The sequence below is a fragment of the Gadus chalcogrammus genome, chromosome 4, assembly GCF_026213295.1.
Source record: "Gadus chalcogrammus isolate NIFS_2021 chromosome 4, NIFS_Gcha_1.0, whole genome shotgun sequence".
Classification (NCBI taxonomy): Eukaryota; Metazoa; Chordata; class Actinopteri; order Gadiformes; family Gadidae; genus Gadus; species Gadus chalcogrammus.
Genome location: NC_079415.1, coordinates 20,316,832 through 20,337,719, shown reverse-complemented (window position 1 = coordinate 20,337,719; position 20,888 = coordinate 20,316,832). Strand labels below are relative to the sequence as shown.

General features: G+C 46.1%; 1 protein-coding gene across 1 annotated transcript in view; it reads right to left on the bottom strand.

Annotated features, from left to right (window-relative positions):
* The window catches only part of LOC130380926 (R3H domain-containing protein 1-like), a 64,891-nt gene that overhangs the window by 16,651 nt on the left and 27,352 nt on the right, over positions 1-20,888 (bottom strand). The window contains exons 5-11 of the mRNA XM_056588356.1: positions 20,486-20,636; positions 19,043-19,121; positions 18,891-18,950; positions 18,367-18,507; positions 17,808-17,916; positions 17,461-17,553; positions 56-81 (exon numbers count right to left, since the gene is read on the bottom strand). Coding sequence (XP_056444331.1) covers positions 56-81; positions 17,461-17,553; positions 17,808-17,916; positions 18,367-18,507; positions 18,891-18,950; positions 19,043-19,121; positions 20,486-20,636 — 659 coding nt within the window. The remainder of the gene's footprint in view (positions 1-55; positions 82-17,460; positions 17,554-17,807; positions 17,917-18,366; positions 18,508-18,890; positions 18,951-19,042; positions 19,122-20,485; positions 20,637-20,888) is intronic.

Below are 20,888 nucleotides of genomic sequence, written 5' to 3'. Positions count from 1 at the left end.
TTTTATCCTATTTTTTTAGTTATGGAGAACTGTGGTTGAGATTTAAATGGCTCACCTTGAACTGAAAATCAAATGATCCCCCTGAGGAGAAAGAGAGAGAAAAACTGGTCAGAAACAGAGACTAGACGATGTCTCTCATAGACAGCGACCAGACCATGTCCATCAGAAACAGACCAGATCATGTCTATCAGAAACAGAGAGACCACACCATGTCTATCAGAGACAGAGAGAGACTAGACCATGTCTATTAGAAACAGAGAGAGACCAGACCATATCTATCAGAAACAGAGCGAGACCAGACCATGACTATCAGATGCATCACGATTCTTGCTAGAGAATCGTTGCCTGCTGCAACATTCTGTTCGCCAGAGAGGGATAATTTTTGTATTTTTAAAATTATTGAATTTATCTTCAGTGTGTATTGGCCAATCTGATTTGTCTTGACACAATTGCGATTCAGCCTACGCATAGCATGCGCGCAAACTCACAGCCAGAAACAAGAACTCCTTCTAATTCAAGAGCAGCTTTTCCTTTAATGACATAGAAAAGAAAGATAAGAAAGAAAATAAAACTGAAACCTACTTTTTGCATGCTTCCATATTGTGTTATAATGCAAGCTACATTGATTATTGCATTGTTCATAGAAAGTCATATTTGTGACAAAAGCTTTCTCTCTTATGAAATATTAGATAAGTTAATTCATCTGTTGATGTCTTTAATTTCATCACAAAAGTAGGAAGTGATTAGAAAACTCTTGAGTAGCAAACCCAGATGTATATATATATTTTTGAAAATCACGCATGGAAATGTATATAAAAAAAATGTTGCATCGAGATGCATCGATAATCGCTTCAGAATTGAATCGTTGACCTCATAATCTGAATCGAATCGTGATGTGCCAAGAGATTCCCACCCCTAATGTCTATAAGAAACAGAGAGACCAGACCATGTCTATCAGAAACAGAGACTATACCATGTCTATCAGAAACAGAGAGAGACCAGACCATATCTATCTGAATCAAATAAATACTAGACCAGGTCTTTCAGAAATAGAGAAAGACTAGACCATGCCTATAAGAAATAGAGGCACTAAACCATGTGTATCAGAAACAGAGACTAGACCATGTCTATCAGAAACAGAGACCAGACAATGTCTATCAGATTCTCGCTGGCGTTGTCGTTCCAGCTAACCAACCTGGTCTCACAGGAATCCGTGAAATTACCACGGGGTCGGACGCTTAACTCAAAATCCGTGGAATCCTCAAGGAAACACGCCAATTTCCGTTATATGGCCACAGATTTTGATCCAATGCAAGTTAATGACCCTCATATTCCGTGGCACACACACAGATCCCAGTCTCAATGACCAAGTCGACCACGGGCAATTAACACAAAATCTGTTGAGGCCTCACGGAATCACTTAAATGGTCTGTGATATGCCAACAGAATTTGCTCCAATGCATGTTAATGACACTCATATTCCGTGGCACACAAAGATCCCCATTCAACGACCGAGTCAACCTGGTCTCACAGGGATCTGTGAAAGGACCATATATATATATATATATATATATATTAGAGCTGTCAGTTAAACGCGTCATTAACGGCGTTAACGCAAACCAAATTGAACGGCGTTACATTTTTTATCGCGCGATTAACGCAATTATTATTATTATTATTTTTTTTCCTTTGGCTCAAAACAAAGAAGCAGTAGCCTGACTGCTATGTTCAAATGACATTTGTTCAAAGCAGTCGTTTAATTGCACTATAGGCTCTTTTTTTGTATCGTCCTGTTTTGATCATATATGCCAATGTTGTTATCAATAAAAAATAATTTGCACAAGGCAAGCCGATGCACTTCACCATGTTGATAAGAGAATTAAAATGAGAAGAATTATGGGACAAAAAAATCAAGGGATATTTAGCATCGAAAAATAATTTGCGATTAATCGCGATTAATTAGAGTTAACTATGACATTAATGCGATTAATCACGATTAAATATTTTAATCGCTTGACAGCTCTAATATATATATATATATACACACACATATACATATATATATACTAGAGCTGTCAAGCGATTAAAATATTTAATCGTGATTAATCACATTAATGTCATAGTTAACTCACGATTAATCGCAATTAATCACAAATTATTTTTCTATGCTAAATATCCCTTGATTTTTTTGTCCCATAATTCTTCTCATTTTAATTATCTTATCAACATGGTGAAGTGCATCGGCTTGCCTTGTGCAAATGATTTTTTATTGATAACAACATTGGCATATACTGATCAAAACAGGACGATACAAAAAAAGAGCCTATAGTGCAATTAAACGACTGCTTTGAACAAATGTCATTTGAACATAGCAGTCAGGCTACTGCTTCTTTGTTTTGAGCCAAATATATAATAATTCCGTTAATCGTGCAATAATTTGTTTTAACGCCGTTAAAATTGGTTTGCGTTAACGCCGTTAACGCGTTTAACTGACAGCTCTAATATATACATATATATAAATAAAATTCATATTGACGGTATGGCACTATATCTCTATTCTCGCCCATGCATCTTGAATTTGATAGACCATTTTCGTTACTTCGAAGAGGTCTGGTGTCTCCGTATATAATAAATAAATATATATAACGAAATAAATAAATATAATATACACGTATATACACACACACACATACATATTTATACATATATAGGCCTATATATTTGTTAATTTTTTTTGTTGCTTCGAGGAGTCTGGTGTTTTCCGTATATAATAAATAAATAAATATATATATAAATAGTATATATATTAGGGTGGAGCTTATTTATGAACTTTGGGAATAAGATCTTCGTACCCTCTTATTTTGTTCTTATATCAAACAAATGTATATGGCAAAATATGAGCACAATTGAATAATATTTAGGGGTAGCTCAATGGCCGTGAAGTTTCTGATACCCCAAAGCTGCAGCAGCCTTTTTATTTTTTTTATTTACTTTATTTACTCCACCACAGAGATGATTGTCCAATCCTTGGAGTGTATCTATCAGTGAGTATTGTTGTTACTAACTTGTTCCAAGTTGTTTAGAACGTTTTGAAAATAGGGTTCATTAAAATAGGGTTCAAAGCATTTATGTTCAGTAGGGAAAAACAAGCTAATTATGTTAAATGCTTTTAGGCTGCATTTATCATAGCACAAACTGCCAAAAGCTTGGGGCAGAACATTGATGAACATGCTCTAAACAGAGACTCAATTCGCCGAAACCGAGTACAACACAGAGGCCAGAGAGCTGCAAACGTAAAGGCAGAGTTTCAGGGTAACGTTCCCCCTTGTTGTTCATTGGGATGTCAAAATGATTCCGGATCCAATTGGAGAATAAAAGGTTGATCGTCTGCCAGTATTGGTTTCAGGGAAAGGAATATCTCAGCTACTTACAGTTGCCAAGCTTCCATCCGGAACAGGCGAGGCTCAGTCTTCGGAGACATTCAAGACTGGGGCTTAGCAGACAGCATCCAAGCTATGGGCTTTGACACCACCAGCTCAAACACTGGTCGGATTGTTGGTGCCTGTGTCCTTCTAGAGCAGAAGCTTGAGAAAGAGCTCTTGTCACTGGCTTGTAGGCACCATATTATGGAACTGATAATTGGTGCAGTGTTCCAAGTATGTAGGGGAGCCACAACTTCTCCCGAGGTTCCACTCTTCGAACGGTTCCAGGAATACTGGGGATTTATGGACACAGCCAAGTATGAACCGGGGATTGCAGCTGATGATGTGGCAGGTATTGTGGAAGACATACAGCAAAGCACCATTGATTATGCCAACAAGCATCTTGAATAGTCTACCAAGAGATGTCTACAAAGAATTCGTGGAACTTGTGATTGTATTTCTCGGTGCTGCTCCTGCACGAGAAGTGCGATTCATGTCACTTGGTGCAATGCACCACGCCCGTTGGATGTCCAAAGTTCTATACAGTCTCAAGATCTGGATGATCAAGGCTCAGTTCAAACTGACTCCCGCAGAAGAGAGAGGGTTACGTGATGTGTGTGTGTTCGCAGTACGTGTCTACCTGAAAACCTGGATCTCTGCTCCTCAGGCATCAGGTGCTCCTTACAGTGACCTGCTGCTACTGAAGTAACTGCTTGAATACTCAATCAATCCATTCAGCCATTTCAAAGTCAACATCACGCAAGTTTTCCAAACACTTATGGAACTTGTCACAGGAACTTCATTTCACTCACTTCAATCACTGTTGTTCTGGATTCATTCCACGACAAGAACTTAGAAGACTGTGTCACAGCGAAGTCAATGAAACGGATTCGAATGATGGAACTTCCAGATGGATTTCTCGTAGTTGATCCGGACTTGTGGCAGGACAGAGATGATTACAAGCAGGCTACAGAAGCAGTCGAGTCTCTTAATGTTGTCAATGACCAAGCTGAACGTGGAGTAGCACTTATTCAGGAGTACAATGGATTACTTATAAGTTGTTGAGGACCATCTCTGATTGTATCCTGATAGCAGGAAACTAAAAAAAACTATTTTTTTGTTATAGTTTAAGCTCCACCCTAATATATATACCTATACATACATACATACATACATACATACATACATACATACATACATACATACATACATACATACATACATACATACATACATACATACATACATACATACATACATACATACATACATACATACATACATACATATATATATATAGCAGGGCTCTCAAGTTTTGAACTGAGTTCAGAGTGAGATTCTGTCGGCGGCGGGGGGGACGACTAATGTATGATAGTAAGCATTATTGGTCCTTAACACTAATATTCAGAAACAACACTGCCTCAAAAGGATATTGGCCTAAGCAACACCAGTAGAGGCATATACTATTCCCTGAACTTTTAAACTTTGCAAACGTGCAAAAACATAATTATATATTTATGTGGCACCCAGTCCAATGCACAAAAATAGATCTGTGGCATTCAGTAGGCCAATGCTGTGGTAAAGTGTGTAAAGTATGACCAAGTGTTTCTTTCTGTTCAATAGAAAGAACTTTATCAATCCCCTGTAGGAGAAATGTGTTAATGGTAAAAAAAAAATATACAAAACATGACGGTAACTCTAAAGTCAAACCGTCCAATCTGAAGGCTCTACTTAACCACTCCCCCTACTCACTTCCGCAAATGCAAAGCGAACAGAACTGATTAGGGGAGGGAGTAGCCTAACTAGTTTGTGACTGACCCAGAGGAACGCAATGCAAATTAAATGTGAACATGCATGAGGCTTTAATAAAATCCCGGACGATTTTGAAATTCTTTTATTTTTAAAGTGTCTCAAAAAGATGGCATGTCTGGGCAAAAGAGGATGTCTGGTCACTCTTCGTGAGGGGAACCCATTTGATTCCTACCTGTTCCACTGTTAAATGGTGGTGCAAGTTGGTGGGCGCTATCCTGGCAATTTCTCTGCGTGAGAAATACGAAGTGTGGCGTGTGAGCGTGTGCATGGGTCGAATTGCGTGTGTCTCACGTCGAATGCGTGAGACTTGAGAGCCCTGAATAGACACAGCTATATACCTATATACCTATATATCTTGGACAACGGATTCCAAAATGGCGCCTATTCATTCCTATTGTAGCGTCACAGGGCTTGGGAGGAAGGGGCGGGCCTTCGGAGAGGGGGTTCCGGGGGTTTCCCCCCGGGCGGGAGTTTTCGGTTGTTGTAGTTTTCTGGTTGAGCTGCGCCTGTCTGTCCGATTGTAGAATCTAATAAACCTGCTATCAACTTACTTCGCTTACTACCTCGCCTGTGGTCATTACACTGGTGACAGAAGTGAACAAACGACGGGAGTGGGTGGAGAGTTGTGCGTCCAAGCGGAGGGCTACTTTGGATTTACGTCGCGGTCGGGCTACAGCGTTAGTTTCAGTGTGTCGGTTAGTCTGCGTCGGTCATGTCTTTTCCGAAAGTGAAAGAGGAGGAGGTGGAGCGGGAGACTGGTGCGTTCGGATGGACAGAGGATGCGTATGAGGAGTTTCGCAGAGCTTCCCAAGAGGCCAGAGACGGGTTGAGAGAAGCTGCAAGGAAGCTGGCGGCCGACGCAAGGCTGTCTTCTCTTCCCGCGCGCCCGGAGCAGCAGCCCGCGGCTCGGGATGTAAACAGACATGGCGGCGCCCATGTTCCAGTTGCCGCCTCCCATGTCCCAGTTGCCGCCGTTTCGGTTAAGACGCCTAAGTACTCCGGTAGGTCTGACTGGGAGGCGTTTCATGCTCAATTTGAACTGCTGGCTGACGCTGGGGGATGGACAGTAGAGGCTAAAGCATTTCAGCTGGCTTTGTGCCTCACAGACGACGCGTTGTCGTGCCTGCTGCTGCTTTCACCGGGGGAGAGACGGGATTACGGAGCTTTAGTGGGGGCCTTGCAGAGGCGGTTTGGACAATGTGTGAAGCCGGAGCTCCTTCGTAATGAGCTTGGTAACCGCTGCAGGAAGCAGGGGGAGTCGCTGAGGGTGTTGGCTAATGACATTGAGAGCCTGACACGTAGGGCATATGCACACATGCCCCCCAGCGTGCAGAGCGAGTTGGCAAGGGACCAGTTCATCAGAGCCCTCCTTCCTCTGGAGCTGCGGGTTCAAGTGCAATTACAGCACCCAATTTCTCTTCAGTCGGCTTTGGAGATGGCCGTGGAGAGGGAAATCATGTGGGGCGCGGTCGCTGAGGGGGGCCCAAGAGGGAGTTATCCGGCAGGGGGAGCAGCCCGGGGCCCGGCGGCAGAGCCGGGCCCGGCGTGGGCGACAGAAATTACGCGGCGTGGGCGACAGAAATTACGGAACTGATAAGGGCCGTATCACTGCAGCCGTCACGCATTCGACAGCGTCCCGACCAAAGAGCCTGTTGGGGGTGTGGCCAACCTGGACATTTGGTTTTAGAGATTGCCCCACTTCACGCGTGGGTCCGGGAAACTCCACAGGGCCCGCACAGGGGGGGATGTGCGGACCTTAAACAGTTCCTCCCACGCTCCCCCCGCCCCAGCTGTTCCAGAAACGGAGGGGCCACGTCATCACAGGCGGGGGAGCGAAGACCCACTTCCCCCAGAAGCAGATGTCATCGAAGCTTCAAGGACGGCGGTGGTGGTGGGTCGACTCGGTGACGGGGATTCATGCTATGTTCCTGTGGCCGTGGAGGGGGTGCCGTGTTCGGCCCTGGTGGATACCGGTTCATCATTGACTGTGCTCAGACCAGACGTGTGCCCGGAGTGGATTCGGTTGGAGCCCACTGACGTGCAGCTGAGCACGGCCACAGGGGGGCCCCGATGAAAGGTACGGGGCTACTTACATTGACTTTGGGGGGAAAGGACGTACGTCACCCAGTGTGGGTAGCAGCGGTGCAGGACCCATGCATTCTGGGCTTTGACTTTTGTCGACAGGTTTTCGACTCGATCTGGACGGGGGCACGGTGAGCTTCCGAGGGGGGCCTGTGATCGCTTTGTTGCCCACTGGCTCAGGTTCGGGGCCGCCTGTGGGGCCCATCTCGCCGGCAGTGTGTGCAGTAGAGCCCGAAGTCAGCGATCCCCTGCCCGTGGCGTCTAACCTTTCCCATGACTAATGTGCCCCAAGCATCCCAGGCCCAGTCACGACGACTGGAGGGGGGGGCGTCGCCGCCGACCGTGAGGGAGATATGGCTTAAGAACCGGGAGGGGCTGGACGACCAGCAGCAGGAGCGGTTGTGGCAGTTGCTGCTGGAGTTCCAGGACAGTTTTGCTATGAGGGAGGATGACGTGGGCCGGACTCCCTTGGTGCTGCACGAGATCGACACTGGGGAGGCCAGGCCTATCAAGTGTCGGCCGCGTCGTCTCCCTTTGGCACGTCAGGAGGCGTGTGACCAAGCGGTGGAGGACATGCTGCAGGCAGGCGTAATTGAGCCTTGTGACAGTCCTTGGGCGTCCGCTGTCGTCATGGTCCCCAAAAAGAACGGCACCTGGCGGCTCTGCCCAGACTACAGGCCGGTGAACGGGGTGACCAAAAAAGATTCGTACCCGCTGCCGCGCATCGACGAGTCCCTGGACTTGGTCTCGGGATCGTCCTGGTTCTCTGCCTTGGACCTCCGCAGTGGGTACTACCAGGTGCCCCTCTCCCCAGAAGCAAGACCCAAGACAGTGTTCTGCACGGGCCGGGGTTTGTGGCAGTTCCAAGTCCTTAGTTTTGGACTGTGTAACACTCCAGCCACCTTCGCCCGCCTGATGGACCGGGTTTTGTCAGGCATCCCCCGCCAACAGTGCCTGGTATACCTGGACGATATCCTGGCGCATGGCAGCTCCCTTGAGTCCCTGCGCCGGGTGCTGGAACGGATCCGTGCAGCGGGCCTGAAGCTGCACCCAGAGAAGTGTCACTTTATGCGCAGAGAGGTACAGTTCTTGGGGCACACAGTGGGGGGGGAGGGCATCAGCACAATGGAAGCGAAAGTGCAGGCGGTTGCAGACTGGCCCACCCCGGCTAATCAGAGGCAGCTCAAGAGCTTCCTGGGCCTGGCTTCCTATTACCGGAAGTTTGTGCGGGGTTTTTCATGCTTGGCTGCTCCTCTTTATAGGCTGCTACAAAAGGACAGTGTCTTTCTGTGTACTGAGCAGTGCCAGGGGGCTTTCACCAGCCTTCAGCATACCCTGAGCGAGTCCCCCGTGCTGGCCCCAGCTGACCCCTCGCTGCCGTTCATGCTGGACACCGATGCTAGTGGCGTTGGGGTGGGAGGGGTGCTCTCCCAAGTAGGGCCTGATGGAGAGAGAGTGGTGGCGTACTTTAGCCGGGCCTTTAACAAGGCGGAGCGGCGTTACTGCGTTACCCGCAGAGAGCTCTTGGTCGCAGTGCTCTCCATCCGTCACTTCAGGTACTACCTCTGAGGCCTGCGTTTTGCAGTGAGGACCGACCACTCTGCTTTCCAGTGGCTTATGACCTTCAAAGAGCCGGAAGGGCAGGTGGCCAGGTGGTTGGAGGAACTCCAGGCTTACGTCTTCCGAGTGGAACACCGGGCTGGAGCCCGACACACCAATGCCGACGCACTCTCTCGGCGGCCCTGCGCTGCCGAGGGGTGTCGCTGCTGCGAGAGGAAGGAGGCCCGCGAGAGAGAGCTGCGGGCAGAGGAGGAGGGATGCGCCGCGGTGCAGCAGTTGGAGGTCGTCTGCCGAGGGTTGGAGACCATAGATGGAGGCGATTGGAGAAAGCAGCAGGAGCATGATACCGACCTTCAGCCGGTGTTGCAGTGGGTGGAGGCTCAGCGAAAACCACCGTGGGAGGAGGTGGCCGCCGTCTCCAGAGATGTCAAGGGACTGTGGGCCAAGTTCGGGGCCCTGCGCCTCTGCCGGGGCGTGCTGCAGCAGGCCTGGAAGGAGCCGGCCACGGGCGAAGAGAGGTGGCAGGTTGTGGTTCCCAAGGGCCTACAGGGGGCAGTGCTCGAGGCCATGCATGGAGCCGCAGGGTCGGGGCACTTTGGGGTTGCAAAGACACTCCGACGCCTACGCCAGGGTTTTTACTGGGGCCAGTCCCGGAGGGATGTCGAGGACTTTTGCCGTCGGTGTGACCCCTGCACCGCACGGAAGGGCCCCACCGGGCGCTCACATACTCCCCTTCAGCAGTTTCTGGTGGGCGCGCCTATGGAGAGGGTGGCGGTGGATGTGGTGAGGCCGCTGCCCCGCTCGGACCGTGGCAACCGCTACGTTCTCACTGCCATCGACTACTTCTCCAAGTGGCCCGAAGCCTATGCCATCCCCGATCAGGAAGCTGAGACCGTGGCCGACACCCTGTTGGAGGGCATGTTCAGACGTTTTGGGGTGCCAGAGACTTTACATAGCGACCAGGGGAGAAACTTTGAGTCCCGGGTGTTCTCCACTATGTGTGAGCGCCTGGGCATCCATAAGACCCGCACCACTCCCCAGAGGCCGCAGAGTGATGGACTGGTGGAGCGCTTCCACCGCACCATGGGCCAACAGCTGGCCATCCTCACCTCCCAGCACCAGAGAGACAGGGATAACCACCTTCCCCTGGTTCTTATGGCTTGCTGCAATGCCGTGAGTCTACGTCTACGTCATGCACGCCGTCCCTTCTCATGCTGGGAAGAGAGCTTTGTACCCCGGCGGAGTTAGCGTTCGGTCGTCCACCGGATGCCCCAGACTGTTCCCCTGGCCCTGAGTATGCCAGGAGACTCCAAGATCGCCTGGAGACTCCAAGATCGCCTTTTTATGTAATAAATTACTACATAAAAAGCAAAGGCCGGCATTTCCAGGCGGGAGAGCTAGTTTGGGTGTTCAATCCCCAAAGGAAGAAGGGGAGATGCCCTAAACTGGACAGTCCTTGGGTGGGCCCCTGTCGAGTTCTGGAGAGGCTGGGTGAGGTGGTATACCGGTTGCACCTACCACCTAAAGGAAGAAGGGTGGCACTGCACAGAGACAGACTGGCTCCGTACCAAGAGGGTGCCTCCCCACTGGCCCAGGGGGGTCCCGTTACCCCTCGCTGCCGCCCTGCCGCCTCAAAGCCCACCCCCCCGGCGACACCGGCGGGGCCTCGGTCTGACGCCTTTCCCCCAGCTGCCGGGGATAACCGGCCCTCCCCTGTATCCGATACCCTTTGCCCCCCGTCCCCCCTTCCCCTCCCCGGTGCTGAAGACCCCGTACCCCTTACACCGGAGTCCCGGGGAGGGGTTTCTCGACGGCCCAGGGGGCCACCAGGGCACTTAAAAGACTATTTGCTATCTGTAAGATGAGTTTAGTAATGTTGTTCAGCGTTGTGCCTGTTGTTATGTGGGGGGGGGGGGGTTGAAGCACGTTATGTTAAAGAGAAGTTACGTTATTCTGAGGGCTGTTTTTTTTTTTTTTTTTTTCTGTGATTCCTCGGGGCGAGGAACTTTGTGAAGGGGGGGTAATGTAGCGTCACAGGGCTTGGGAGGAAGGGGCAGGCCTTCTGAGAGGGGGTTCCGGGGGTTTCCCCCCAGGAGGGAGTTTTCGGTTGTTGTAGTTTTCCGGTTGAGCTGCGCCTGTCTGTCCGATTGTGGAATCTAATAAACCTGCTATCAACTTACTTCGCTTACTACCTCGCCTGTGGTCATTACACTATGTAAATTGCTCAGTGGCGCAGGGCAACATCAAGGAGCGATATGCTTCCGCATCATGGGTCTATGGCTACGTCCTATTTCATGACGTACCGGATGCAGAAATATAGAACGCATGCGTGCCCATCCCCCCACTCCGGTCCAACAACAATATAAAATGATACCGTAATGCACCTGTTCTTTGTCTTTGGATCTTTTGAATAAATGGATCAATACATGATGAATCACAATGATCGCAAGCAGAGGACCGCGAGAGTTATTGAGCAGCAGATGAACCAGTCCAAAAATCGGACACGTTAACAGAGCACTGAACAAGGCCCTCTCGGATGCCATTAGTTTCACTACGACTCCTTTCAGCTGCACACCCCTCTTCCCCAGCAAAAAATAATTTGAGATAACGGCTAATAAAACGCTTGAGGTGGCGTTTTGAAAAGAAAAAAAAATTAAAAAATTTAGGACATGGCATGAAGGTAATTATGAGCCTTTGATTGATATCCAGACATTTTTTGCGGAGACACATTCCTGTTCCCCACTTGTATTGGAGTGAACGGAGATATCTACTTCTGGGTCCCATGATTTGAGGGACCCGTCCACAGCCCGCTTAAACAGCTGCAATACCAGGCTTGGCCGCTGAGCACTGGTGGATTGCGGAAGTATGCAGTGTTCCTGGGGGCTTGATCTATTTTCAAACACTTCCTTGTTCTGACCCATCACGTGACTGAACTAACCAATCAGAAGCTAGAATTTAGACTGAGGTAAACGGGAGGGAATCAGAGAGGCAGATTCAACAGAATATCCTGACTGTTAAATATGTAAACATGTAAATATGTAATAATTGTGTAACATAAATATGTAAATGATTAACTGACTAAAAATTGTAAGTACATTTCTAGCAAATTAACTCCAATATAAATTATATTAATTTATTCTACAACTTTCAAATATTTAACTTCTAAACCTTACATTATTATGGATTATTACACGGCTCTCTTCAATGCTGTAGACTGCTCCGTTCACTTGCATGGGCACTTCACAACTTCCGGCGGTGAATTATATTTGATAAATCACCATTGCCCAGTATAATTGACCGCTGTCAAGGTAAACTAACAGATTTTTTGCCGTTTGCCATTTTAATCTAGATTAATTTTGGAATTAATGTAGATAAAAAAAGAAAATTTTCGCTTCCGGTTCGGTTTCCGTTTCATTGGGATTTACGAAACGCCAAATAAACCTTGACAGAAACTGTATTTCGCTACGATACTTGATTAGGAACATCAACGAACACCACTAACCACTCTGTGAGTTGCACATTTCTGAAAACAAACGTTTAGGGTTGTTTTAAGGACAGGTTTGTGAATGCCTAAAGCCGGCCATTCTGAAGCAGGCAGGGGCGAATCGAAATGAGCCAAATACCAGAGAAAGGACTAATAGTCAACATTTCGGTGTGTCAACCACTATATTTCATCCTAGACGAACCAGAAAGGGGCTCAATGTGCTAAAGACCGGAATAATCCTTTAAACATGCGCTGATCACGTGAACGCACAACTTTCTTTCATTTTCTTTTTTTATCAGCCGACCCGCGGATCACTTGCATCCCGAACTGTGAGGGTTGATCGGTACGGATCACGGGTCCAGTGCATGGACGGTCCAGTGCCGTGAACCGTTGCACCACTCCTTGTTTACGACAAAAACAACACAATTGACGGCAGCTCAGTTGCCGGTGTCATGCCAAATTTGTACCGGGTGCCAAATTTGTACCGGGCACATCATCCATACGTAATCCATTCCAAACCTGCCTGGCAACAGATGATCGCGTTGTCCGTTGCCTGGCAACGGACGATCGCGTTGAATGATGTGAAAGGTTCACGAACATTCGCGAACCTTCTATCTAGCGATCCGTTATCTGTATTGTGCTATTTCGTCCTTGACCTGCTTTAAACACTCAGTTAACTTGCTAAATTTGAATAAACAATTAAATACAATACAAATATAAAGTAAAAACGAGTGTTATCTAGCGATCCGTTTTCTGTATTATGTTATTTCGTCTTTGGCAACATGAGCGCGAATGTTTTTTAAAAACCGCTTTAAACACTCAGTTTACTAGCTACATTTGATTAAACAATTAAATACAATACAAATATAAAGTAAAAACAAGTGTTATCTAGCGATCCGTTAACTGTATTATGTTATTTCGTCTTTGGCAACATGAGCACGAATGTTTTTTGAAACCTGCCCGGCAACGGACAACCCTTACGTAATCAGCTGTCCGTTGCCTGGCAACGGACAACCCTTACGTAATCAGCTGTCCGTTGCCTGGCAACGGACAGCTGATGACGTGCCCGGTACAAATTTGGCACCCGGTACAAATTTGGCATGACACCGCCCCTAACGTCATTAACGTGGTTTGGAGCATAGATGTTTGAACTCATGAAGTTGTTTGCAACGTGAACGGTGAATACATTGTGTATATTAATGTTCCTCATCAAAACGTCCCGCTCCTATCACAGGAATCTAGAAACAATGTGTTCTGGGGTTTGCTCAGAATATTGTGCATATAACATGAACATGTATTAAATGCAGCGTGGATGTTGCAGAAAATGAAATAACGGCCATAGGTCGTAAAGAAGTGCATATGGATATATACGATAACTGTTGGAAGGGGGAGGGGGGGGGGGTGGAAGGGGTTGATGGCAACCACCATAGGATTGTTGTTTTGACGAATCCTTTCTGAAGTCGAATATAATCTCCTGATTGAAATGCATTGGTTTAATATTTAATTAATTAACTATTCAAATATATATTATGGATACAATTATTTTTTTATAATATTATAAGTAGACCATGCAGCTATTATCGTTATAACAACATCTTTATCTGACCATTGACAATCCCCTTCCACCAATCCAATCAACGGAAAGGCCAACTAACACGGTGTACTTTTTCTATGGGGAATGTGGTTCAGGTATAACCAGACAATAAAAAAATATTCATCATATAAAAAAACTAGCATATACGTAGGACTACAGCATATGATACATATAAGGTTATAGGCCGAATATGGTTAAAATGCTGCCTCTGCTGGCCCACAATTAGATCGTCTCGTTGTCTCGTTATACGCTTTATAAGTTAATTATATTTAAATTATTATAACCATGTAGCCTTTATTTTCTTGGCGTTATCATTACATCCTTTCTCGTTACATCGATTTCATCGGAATTATTGTTATAACGAGATCTTTATCCGACCATTGATATTGATGGCACTATATCCCTATTCTCGCCCACCCAACTTGAATTTAATAGACCACTTTCGTTGCTTCGAGGAGGTCTGGTGGTCTCCGTGTATGAAAATAAATATGCATGTATGTATGTATAGACACTATTTATACATATATATATATATTTATTTATTATATACGGAGACCACCAGACGTCCTCGAAGCAACAAAATAAATAAATATATAGGCCTATATATATATATATATATATATATATATAAATGCAAATTATATATTTATTTTTATACAACGGGGGGCCTGAATCCAGCGATCTGATTGGTTCCTAACTGTTGTATAATGAGCGTATAAATAACTGCTATGACGCCCAATCATTTTGTGAAAGTTTGCATATCACTCTGCGCCTGGAAGTAGAAACAGTTACAAAGTAAAAAATATGTTGAATGATGGAGAGGGTGTAAATGTTGTTACTCCGGGAGTGAGCAAGGCGATGGAGAGACTAACGAAAGCTTAGGCACACGGCGAGTGAACTGCTCCATAGGATAAATTGCCGGCGAACCGCTCTAGCCGAGCCTTCTCTCGGAGGGACGCTAAAGTGTGTTGCATAGCGACCGTCGTGCATTTTGAAGGCAGCCAGGAGGGACTACTTTTTTGTATTCTTTAATAAAACAGCTACTTTTACTTTATTATTTTTTTTTTTTAAATGTAGTGCGTCTATGACTTTCGTTTTGCCATAATAGTAACCGTTGTATAAAAGCAATAGATCACTTCAGTCAGTGGTATGTGCTCATTATACCACTGTGAATGGGGTCGCCGGCCCTCCGCTGTGCGTCGGGGCTGGACAACGCCCCTTAACAGTGGTATAATGAGCACATACCACAGCCTGTCGTGATCTATTGCTTAAATATCTATTTATTTATTTATTATATACGGCGACACCCAGACCTCCTTGAAGCAACAAAATAAATAAATATATCGGCCTATATATATACATATATATATATATATATATACACACAAATTATATATTTATTTATATTTATTTATTTTATACGGAGACCACCAGACTTCCCCGAAGCAACGAAAATGGTCTATTAAATTCAAGATGGGTGCATTCTGTGGGCACATCACGGACAATTTAAGTGATTCCGTGAGGCCGCCACAGATTTTGAGTTAAGCACCAGTGGTCGACTAGTTCGCGGAGACAGGGATCTGTGTGTGTGTGCCATGGAATATGAGTGTCATTAACTTGCATTGGAGCAAAATCCGTGGCCATATCATGGAAATTGGCGTATTTCCGTGGATTTTGAGTTAGGCGTCCGTGGTCATTTCATGGATTCATGGTGAGACCAGGTTGCACCCAACCCAGTGGTTCTAAACCTTTTTTGAGCAACTGCGCGCTCACCTCACCAATGTACACAAGACGCGTTGTTTGAGCATGTTGTGCCTGTTTTTCTCTTAGGTCCCAGGCCATGTTAATTTGTTATACTGTAGACTCTAACGGTGAGACCATACTGCTCAGCACGCACGTGTTAGTCACTGCTCACGAGCGCAGCACATTGGGAGTTAGTTATTTATTTTACATTTTACATTACACTCATTTTTGACTGTAAATGTATTCTAAAACACTCAAAGGTTCTGCATTCAATTCACATATTCGTCAAAAGTGTTTCAAGTATATTTAAGGTATCAAAAACTACGTTTCATAGGCTTTTCTTTGTTTTGTTTTTAATCGGCCGATTAAATCGTAATCGTAATTTTTCTCTGAAAATAATCGCCATCGGCACTCGGCACTCAGTGTCCTTCACTGTAATAAACCCAATTCAACTTCCAGAGAGACACGGAGGGGGGGGGGGGGGGGGGGGGAGGGAGAGAGGGAGCGAGGAGAGAGATCGAAATCGATCTCTTGGCCAAGAAAGAAGAGTTGTGGAAGAAATGGTTGGATTGAACATTCATTCACCGTGACCGCGGCAAGGGCACTCCCTCATCTCCCGCCGTGCCCCGTGAACGAATGAATGAATGGCCCGGGAGCCGTGGGCACCGGGGCCCGGGAAGCACGGGCTTCGCGCCCTGTCAATGAATGAATGGCCCGGGAACCGTGGGCACAGCGGCCCGGGAACCGCGGGCACCGTGAGCACGGCCATGGCATTCTCGCATCTCCCGCCGTGCCCCGAATGAATGAATGGCCCGGGAACCGCGGGCACCATGACAGCAGCCCAGGCAACGTGGGCACCGCAGCCCGGGAACCACGGGCACCGCGGCCCGGGCAACACAGGCACCGCGAAAACAGATTGCGCGCAGAGGCCTAATTAGGCCTATATATTTTGTATTAGAAATGCAACAGTCTTTTCATGGAGACTATGCTCAGAGCAGCTGGAACTGATCAACTGCAAGAGGAAGGAGGAAAACGGGCAATGAAACAATTTTTTTCTTTCTCTTTTTCACAATCAAACAGTGCCATGGCCGTGCTCACGGTGCCCGCGGTTCCCAAGCCATTCATTCATTGACAGTTTGATTGGGTTGTTTGTTGGTTATTGAACTGTAAACCCGCAAACTTGGGTTATGTTTATCAGCCATACTATAGAGATCATGACGATAGCTGATGTAATGGGAGTCCGGGCGTATGCAGGACCGAACCGCTCTGTATGACCACTGTTACACTGCCCATAGACCGTTAAAAGTAGCTGAGACGGTAGAGGGGTTAGAAACCAATAAATGTAAATAGGCTATTTTAAAGAAAGTTTAAAGTCCCTCCCAAAAAATTAAAAAGATAATCAAGTTCCCAGCGCCCCCCCTAGGTTGTGCGAACGCCCCCGTTGAGAAGCCATGACCTAACCTAACCGCGGGCGACGTGCTTCCAATTCAGTTTGTTTGTTTGTTAGCATGCTGCGTAGTGCTGCGACAAAAACACACGGCAGCGATTAACTGATCTGCCGCCGAAACAACAGTGTTCACCAAGTGTCTCGTTCAGCAACTAGCGCCGAGAACCAACCCTCTCGCTCCCCTGCTCCCTCTGGGAAGACACACTGCAGGTACCAGTACGCCAAATCAAACTTGGGCCATAACATGCTAGTTATCTATGGTTACCAACTTACAGAAACCACTCATTCTAGCAGTTTTCTCTCATCCCACACACACCTCGTATATCCAGTCGCGGGCCCGTTGGTACTCCTCTTCTCGCTCCTCCATCGATTTACTCCTCATGTCTGATTTCAGACGCATCCGGACCTGCTGGAGGGACGCACACATGTGTAGACACACACACACACACACACACACACACACACACACACACACACACACACACACACACACACACACACACACACACACACACACACACACACACACACACACACACACACACACACGTATGTCACGTCGCCTCTCTCTTATCATGCCATGAAGGAAAAGTGACCGCTGGAGGGAAAGAAAAAAGCCCGGACAAAAAGGAAATAAGGAGGAGAATCAGAGAGAAACCATACCGAGCCGTCATCGAAGCTGAGGTGGTCCCTCTTGAGGACGTGACGTCCTGGGAAACCCTCGTCCGAACGCACCTCATCCTGGATGTAGTCACATAACTTCTGCTCGGGTCTGCCGGGGAGGAGGGCACGGAGGGAGTGGGGGGGGGGGGTTGTGTATAATTGTTGTGATTATGACATATAAACCATCTTGAAAAAAAGCCACATGCTTTTCTTAATCTTAAAATTAGGCATTCAAATTGACTACCAGTCCTCCATTTTTTTAATGAATATGCCGGTCCTCGGAACATGAAAGGTAGGGAACCCCTGCCCTAAAAAAAAAAAACTCCCCTAAAAGAGTTTTGCAGAGACTGTCTGCCAAATCTCCCTTCAAATATCATGCTATTTTACCCAAAATTTGTTTAATGATCCAAGCCCACAAAACCTTACAGCTGCCAAATAGCACATAAATAACACTGAATGTAGCACCGAATGATGTAGCATACGAGCTAACAGATCCATTGAATAATAGCATGCATGTTCAAACTCTACGGACACAGAGAGGATGGGCCAGGGGGCTCACATTCGGGTGCTGGTTGTCTTGTTGACAACCACCGACTTGCCGCTGGGGTCCACGTTGTGTTCCAGGCCGAAGTAGGCGGCCACGCGGTGCAGGAGCATGCGGTGGTACGAGGTCATCGGGGGGAACTTCCTTCTCTGGCTTCTGCAAGGAAACGATCACGGAAATCACTAGTTGGGAACATATTATAGCATTTTTATGGTGTTAATTATTGCTATTATGCTATTATTGCACTTATGTAACTTTATTGTATTTAGCAATCGTGTAGTGATGAATTATTAGGTTATTGTTATTTCTTTATTCTTATATTCGCTATTTGGCACTTTGATGTCGCAGCCATTTGATCATCCCTTTCGGTTTATTCTTGAATGTCTATCTAGATAAAGATTGATTGAAATTTTGCACAGAAAATGTGGTACTAGCACAAGCATGCAGTCGCCTCCGTTTACCCAGTGCTATATGGTGCTAGTTCCAAATTTCAGTTTACTCTGTCTATACAATAACATGAGGTTTAATAAAATAGTTACTCGTTATTACGGATGAAGTCCAGCAGATCTTGCTCCAGCTTCAGCAGGGTGATACGGTCCCTGAACGGGCACACAGAATGTTAGAACTGTATTTGGGAGTCAGATAGGCCATCTTTAACCGCATGATTATATCTCTGTTCTTCAGAGCGTACCTGGGGTTGTTCGTCAGCGTATTGACAAGAAACTCATGGAGGTCGATGCCTGTGGAATCGGTGTAGTCCTGGCTGGAGTCTGACCGGGGGGGGGGGGGGGAGGGGGGTTGAGGGGTAAAGCAAGGATTGACTACACAGAGTCAACTAGAAAATGCATTTCCTGCAGAAAATGCGGTGAGTGCTGTAGTGCAAAGTGAGGTTGAAAATATGTTTTAATAAAGATAGTTGAAGACGTAAACAGACGTTAAATAGATGTGTGTAGATTTGTTAAATGGTTTGAACGAAGATAAACGGTTGAAAATTGATTTAGTTATGTTACTTCTACAGTTGAAGTACCAGTTTACATCCTAAGAAATTACAGCAATTAACAAATTCAATGGTGATGCTTAAATCAAGTGAAGGGATTTGAACAAAAGTTCAAAACTCTAAAAACAATGTAAACATGCACACCATTTAAGAAAATGTAAATGGTTGGAAACAAATAAAGTGACAGGTGAATGAAAAGCGCAAAGCATTGCTAAAAATGCAGAAATGTACAATTAATTGAACTGAAGAATCTGAAACGTCAAATGTATTGCCCTGCACTGCGTGCTTGTGTGTGAGATAATATAATATAATTGTATATATATATATCACGGACAAAAGCTCTGCGCCTCCGGATGGCCGTAGCGCGGGGAGCTCAGTAGGGATTGTGCTTCGCGGGGTTTGTTTACCGGCGTTGCTACGGTTGAAAAAGGATTGAGTTACGATGTCATAAGAAGTAGGTGTATCAGAATGGCCAGACGTCTTCAATGAAAGCAGCTGAAAACGAAGCGGTATGAAACTAAAACTGTGATTCTGAAGAAAGTTTAAATGATATTGAAATTCCGTTTAGATATTATGGAAGATACAAGTGTGTAGATTTGTTAAATGGTTTGAACGAAGATAAACAGTTGAAATTTGATTTAGTTACGTTACTTCTACAGTTGAAGTACCAGATTTCTTCACAGCTATTCTGAATAATTTAACATTTGAATGGAGTCTCTAGGGGTAAAATTGAAGAAGGAGATAGGTCCCAAAGTTTGTTGAGAATAATAAAGAAATTTAGAAAGAAAGAAGTGCTGCATGCAGCACTCACTTAATGAAAGAGGCCTTAGCTGTTCTTGGCCTCATGTTATCATCTCTCCTTGTTTTGGTTCCTCCTGTCAATATCCCTTAATTGGAGTTGGTATTATTCTAATGTTGCATTTGACTGCATGACATTTTTATAAATACAATTTGATTTGATCTGAAATCAGCTGAATCACGGCCAGTGATCATGAAACGGAACTTCCCGAAGGTCAGACGTAAACCTATTAACTTAAGAGTTCAGACGATGAAAGAGACATGAAACTTGTATCTATGATCCCTGATTTGAAATCCTCAAAGCAGACGTTCAGATAGAACCATGCTACACACACTGACCTCTTGATAACGTCTTCCTGGGACTCTTCACCTCCTTCTCCGTGGAGTTTCTACAGCCCCGGCCCTCTGCTCCTCTTCCCTCCTCCTCCCCCGGGGGCAGGCCTCTCGGTTGAGAAGCTGCGGGGCGGTGGTGTGGGGCTGGACCCCCGTCCTGCACACACAGGGAGACACACAGCTTTATTTATAATGGACCCCACCATCAAGACTGTGGCTTCAAAAAGGTGCACGGAAGGAGGCCCCGTACTGGGCCTCCAAGAGGAAAGGTTCTGAGTTCTATGCCTTTTTCCGTAGGTACCCTTGAGCATAACGTCCCCCAACCCCATCCTGCTCACTGATGAAATCTATCTAGAAATAATCAAGGCAACATCTTCCAAATGACTAAATAGTATTAATAAAACTGGAT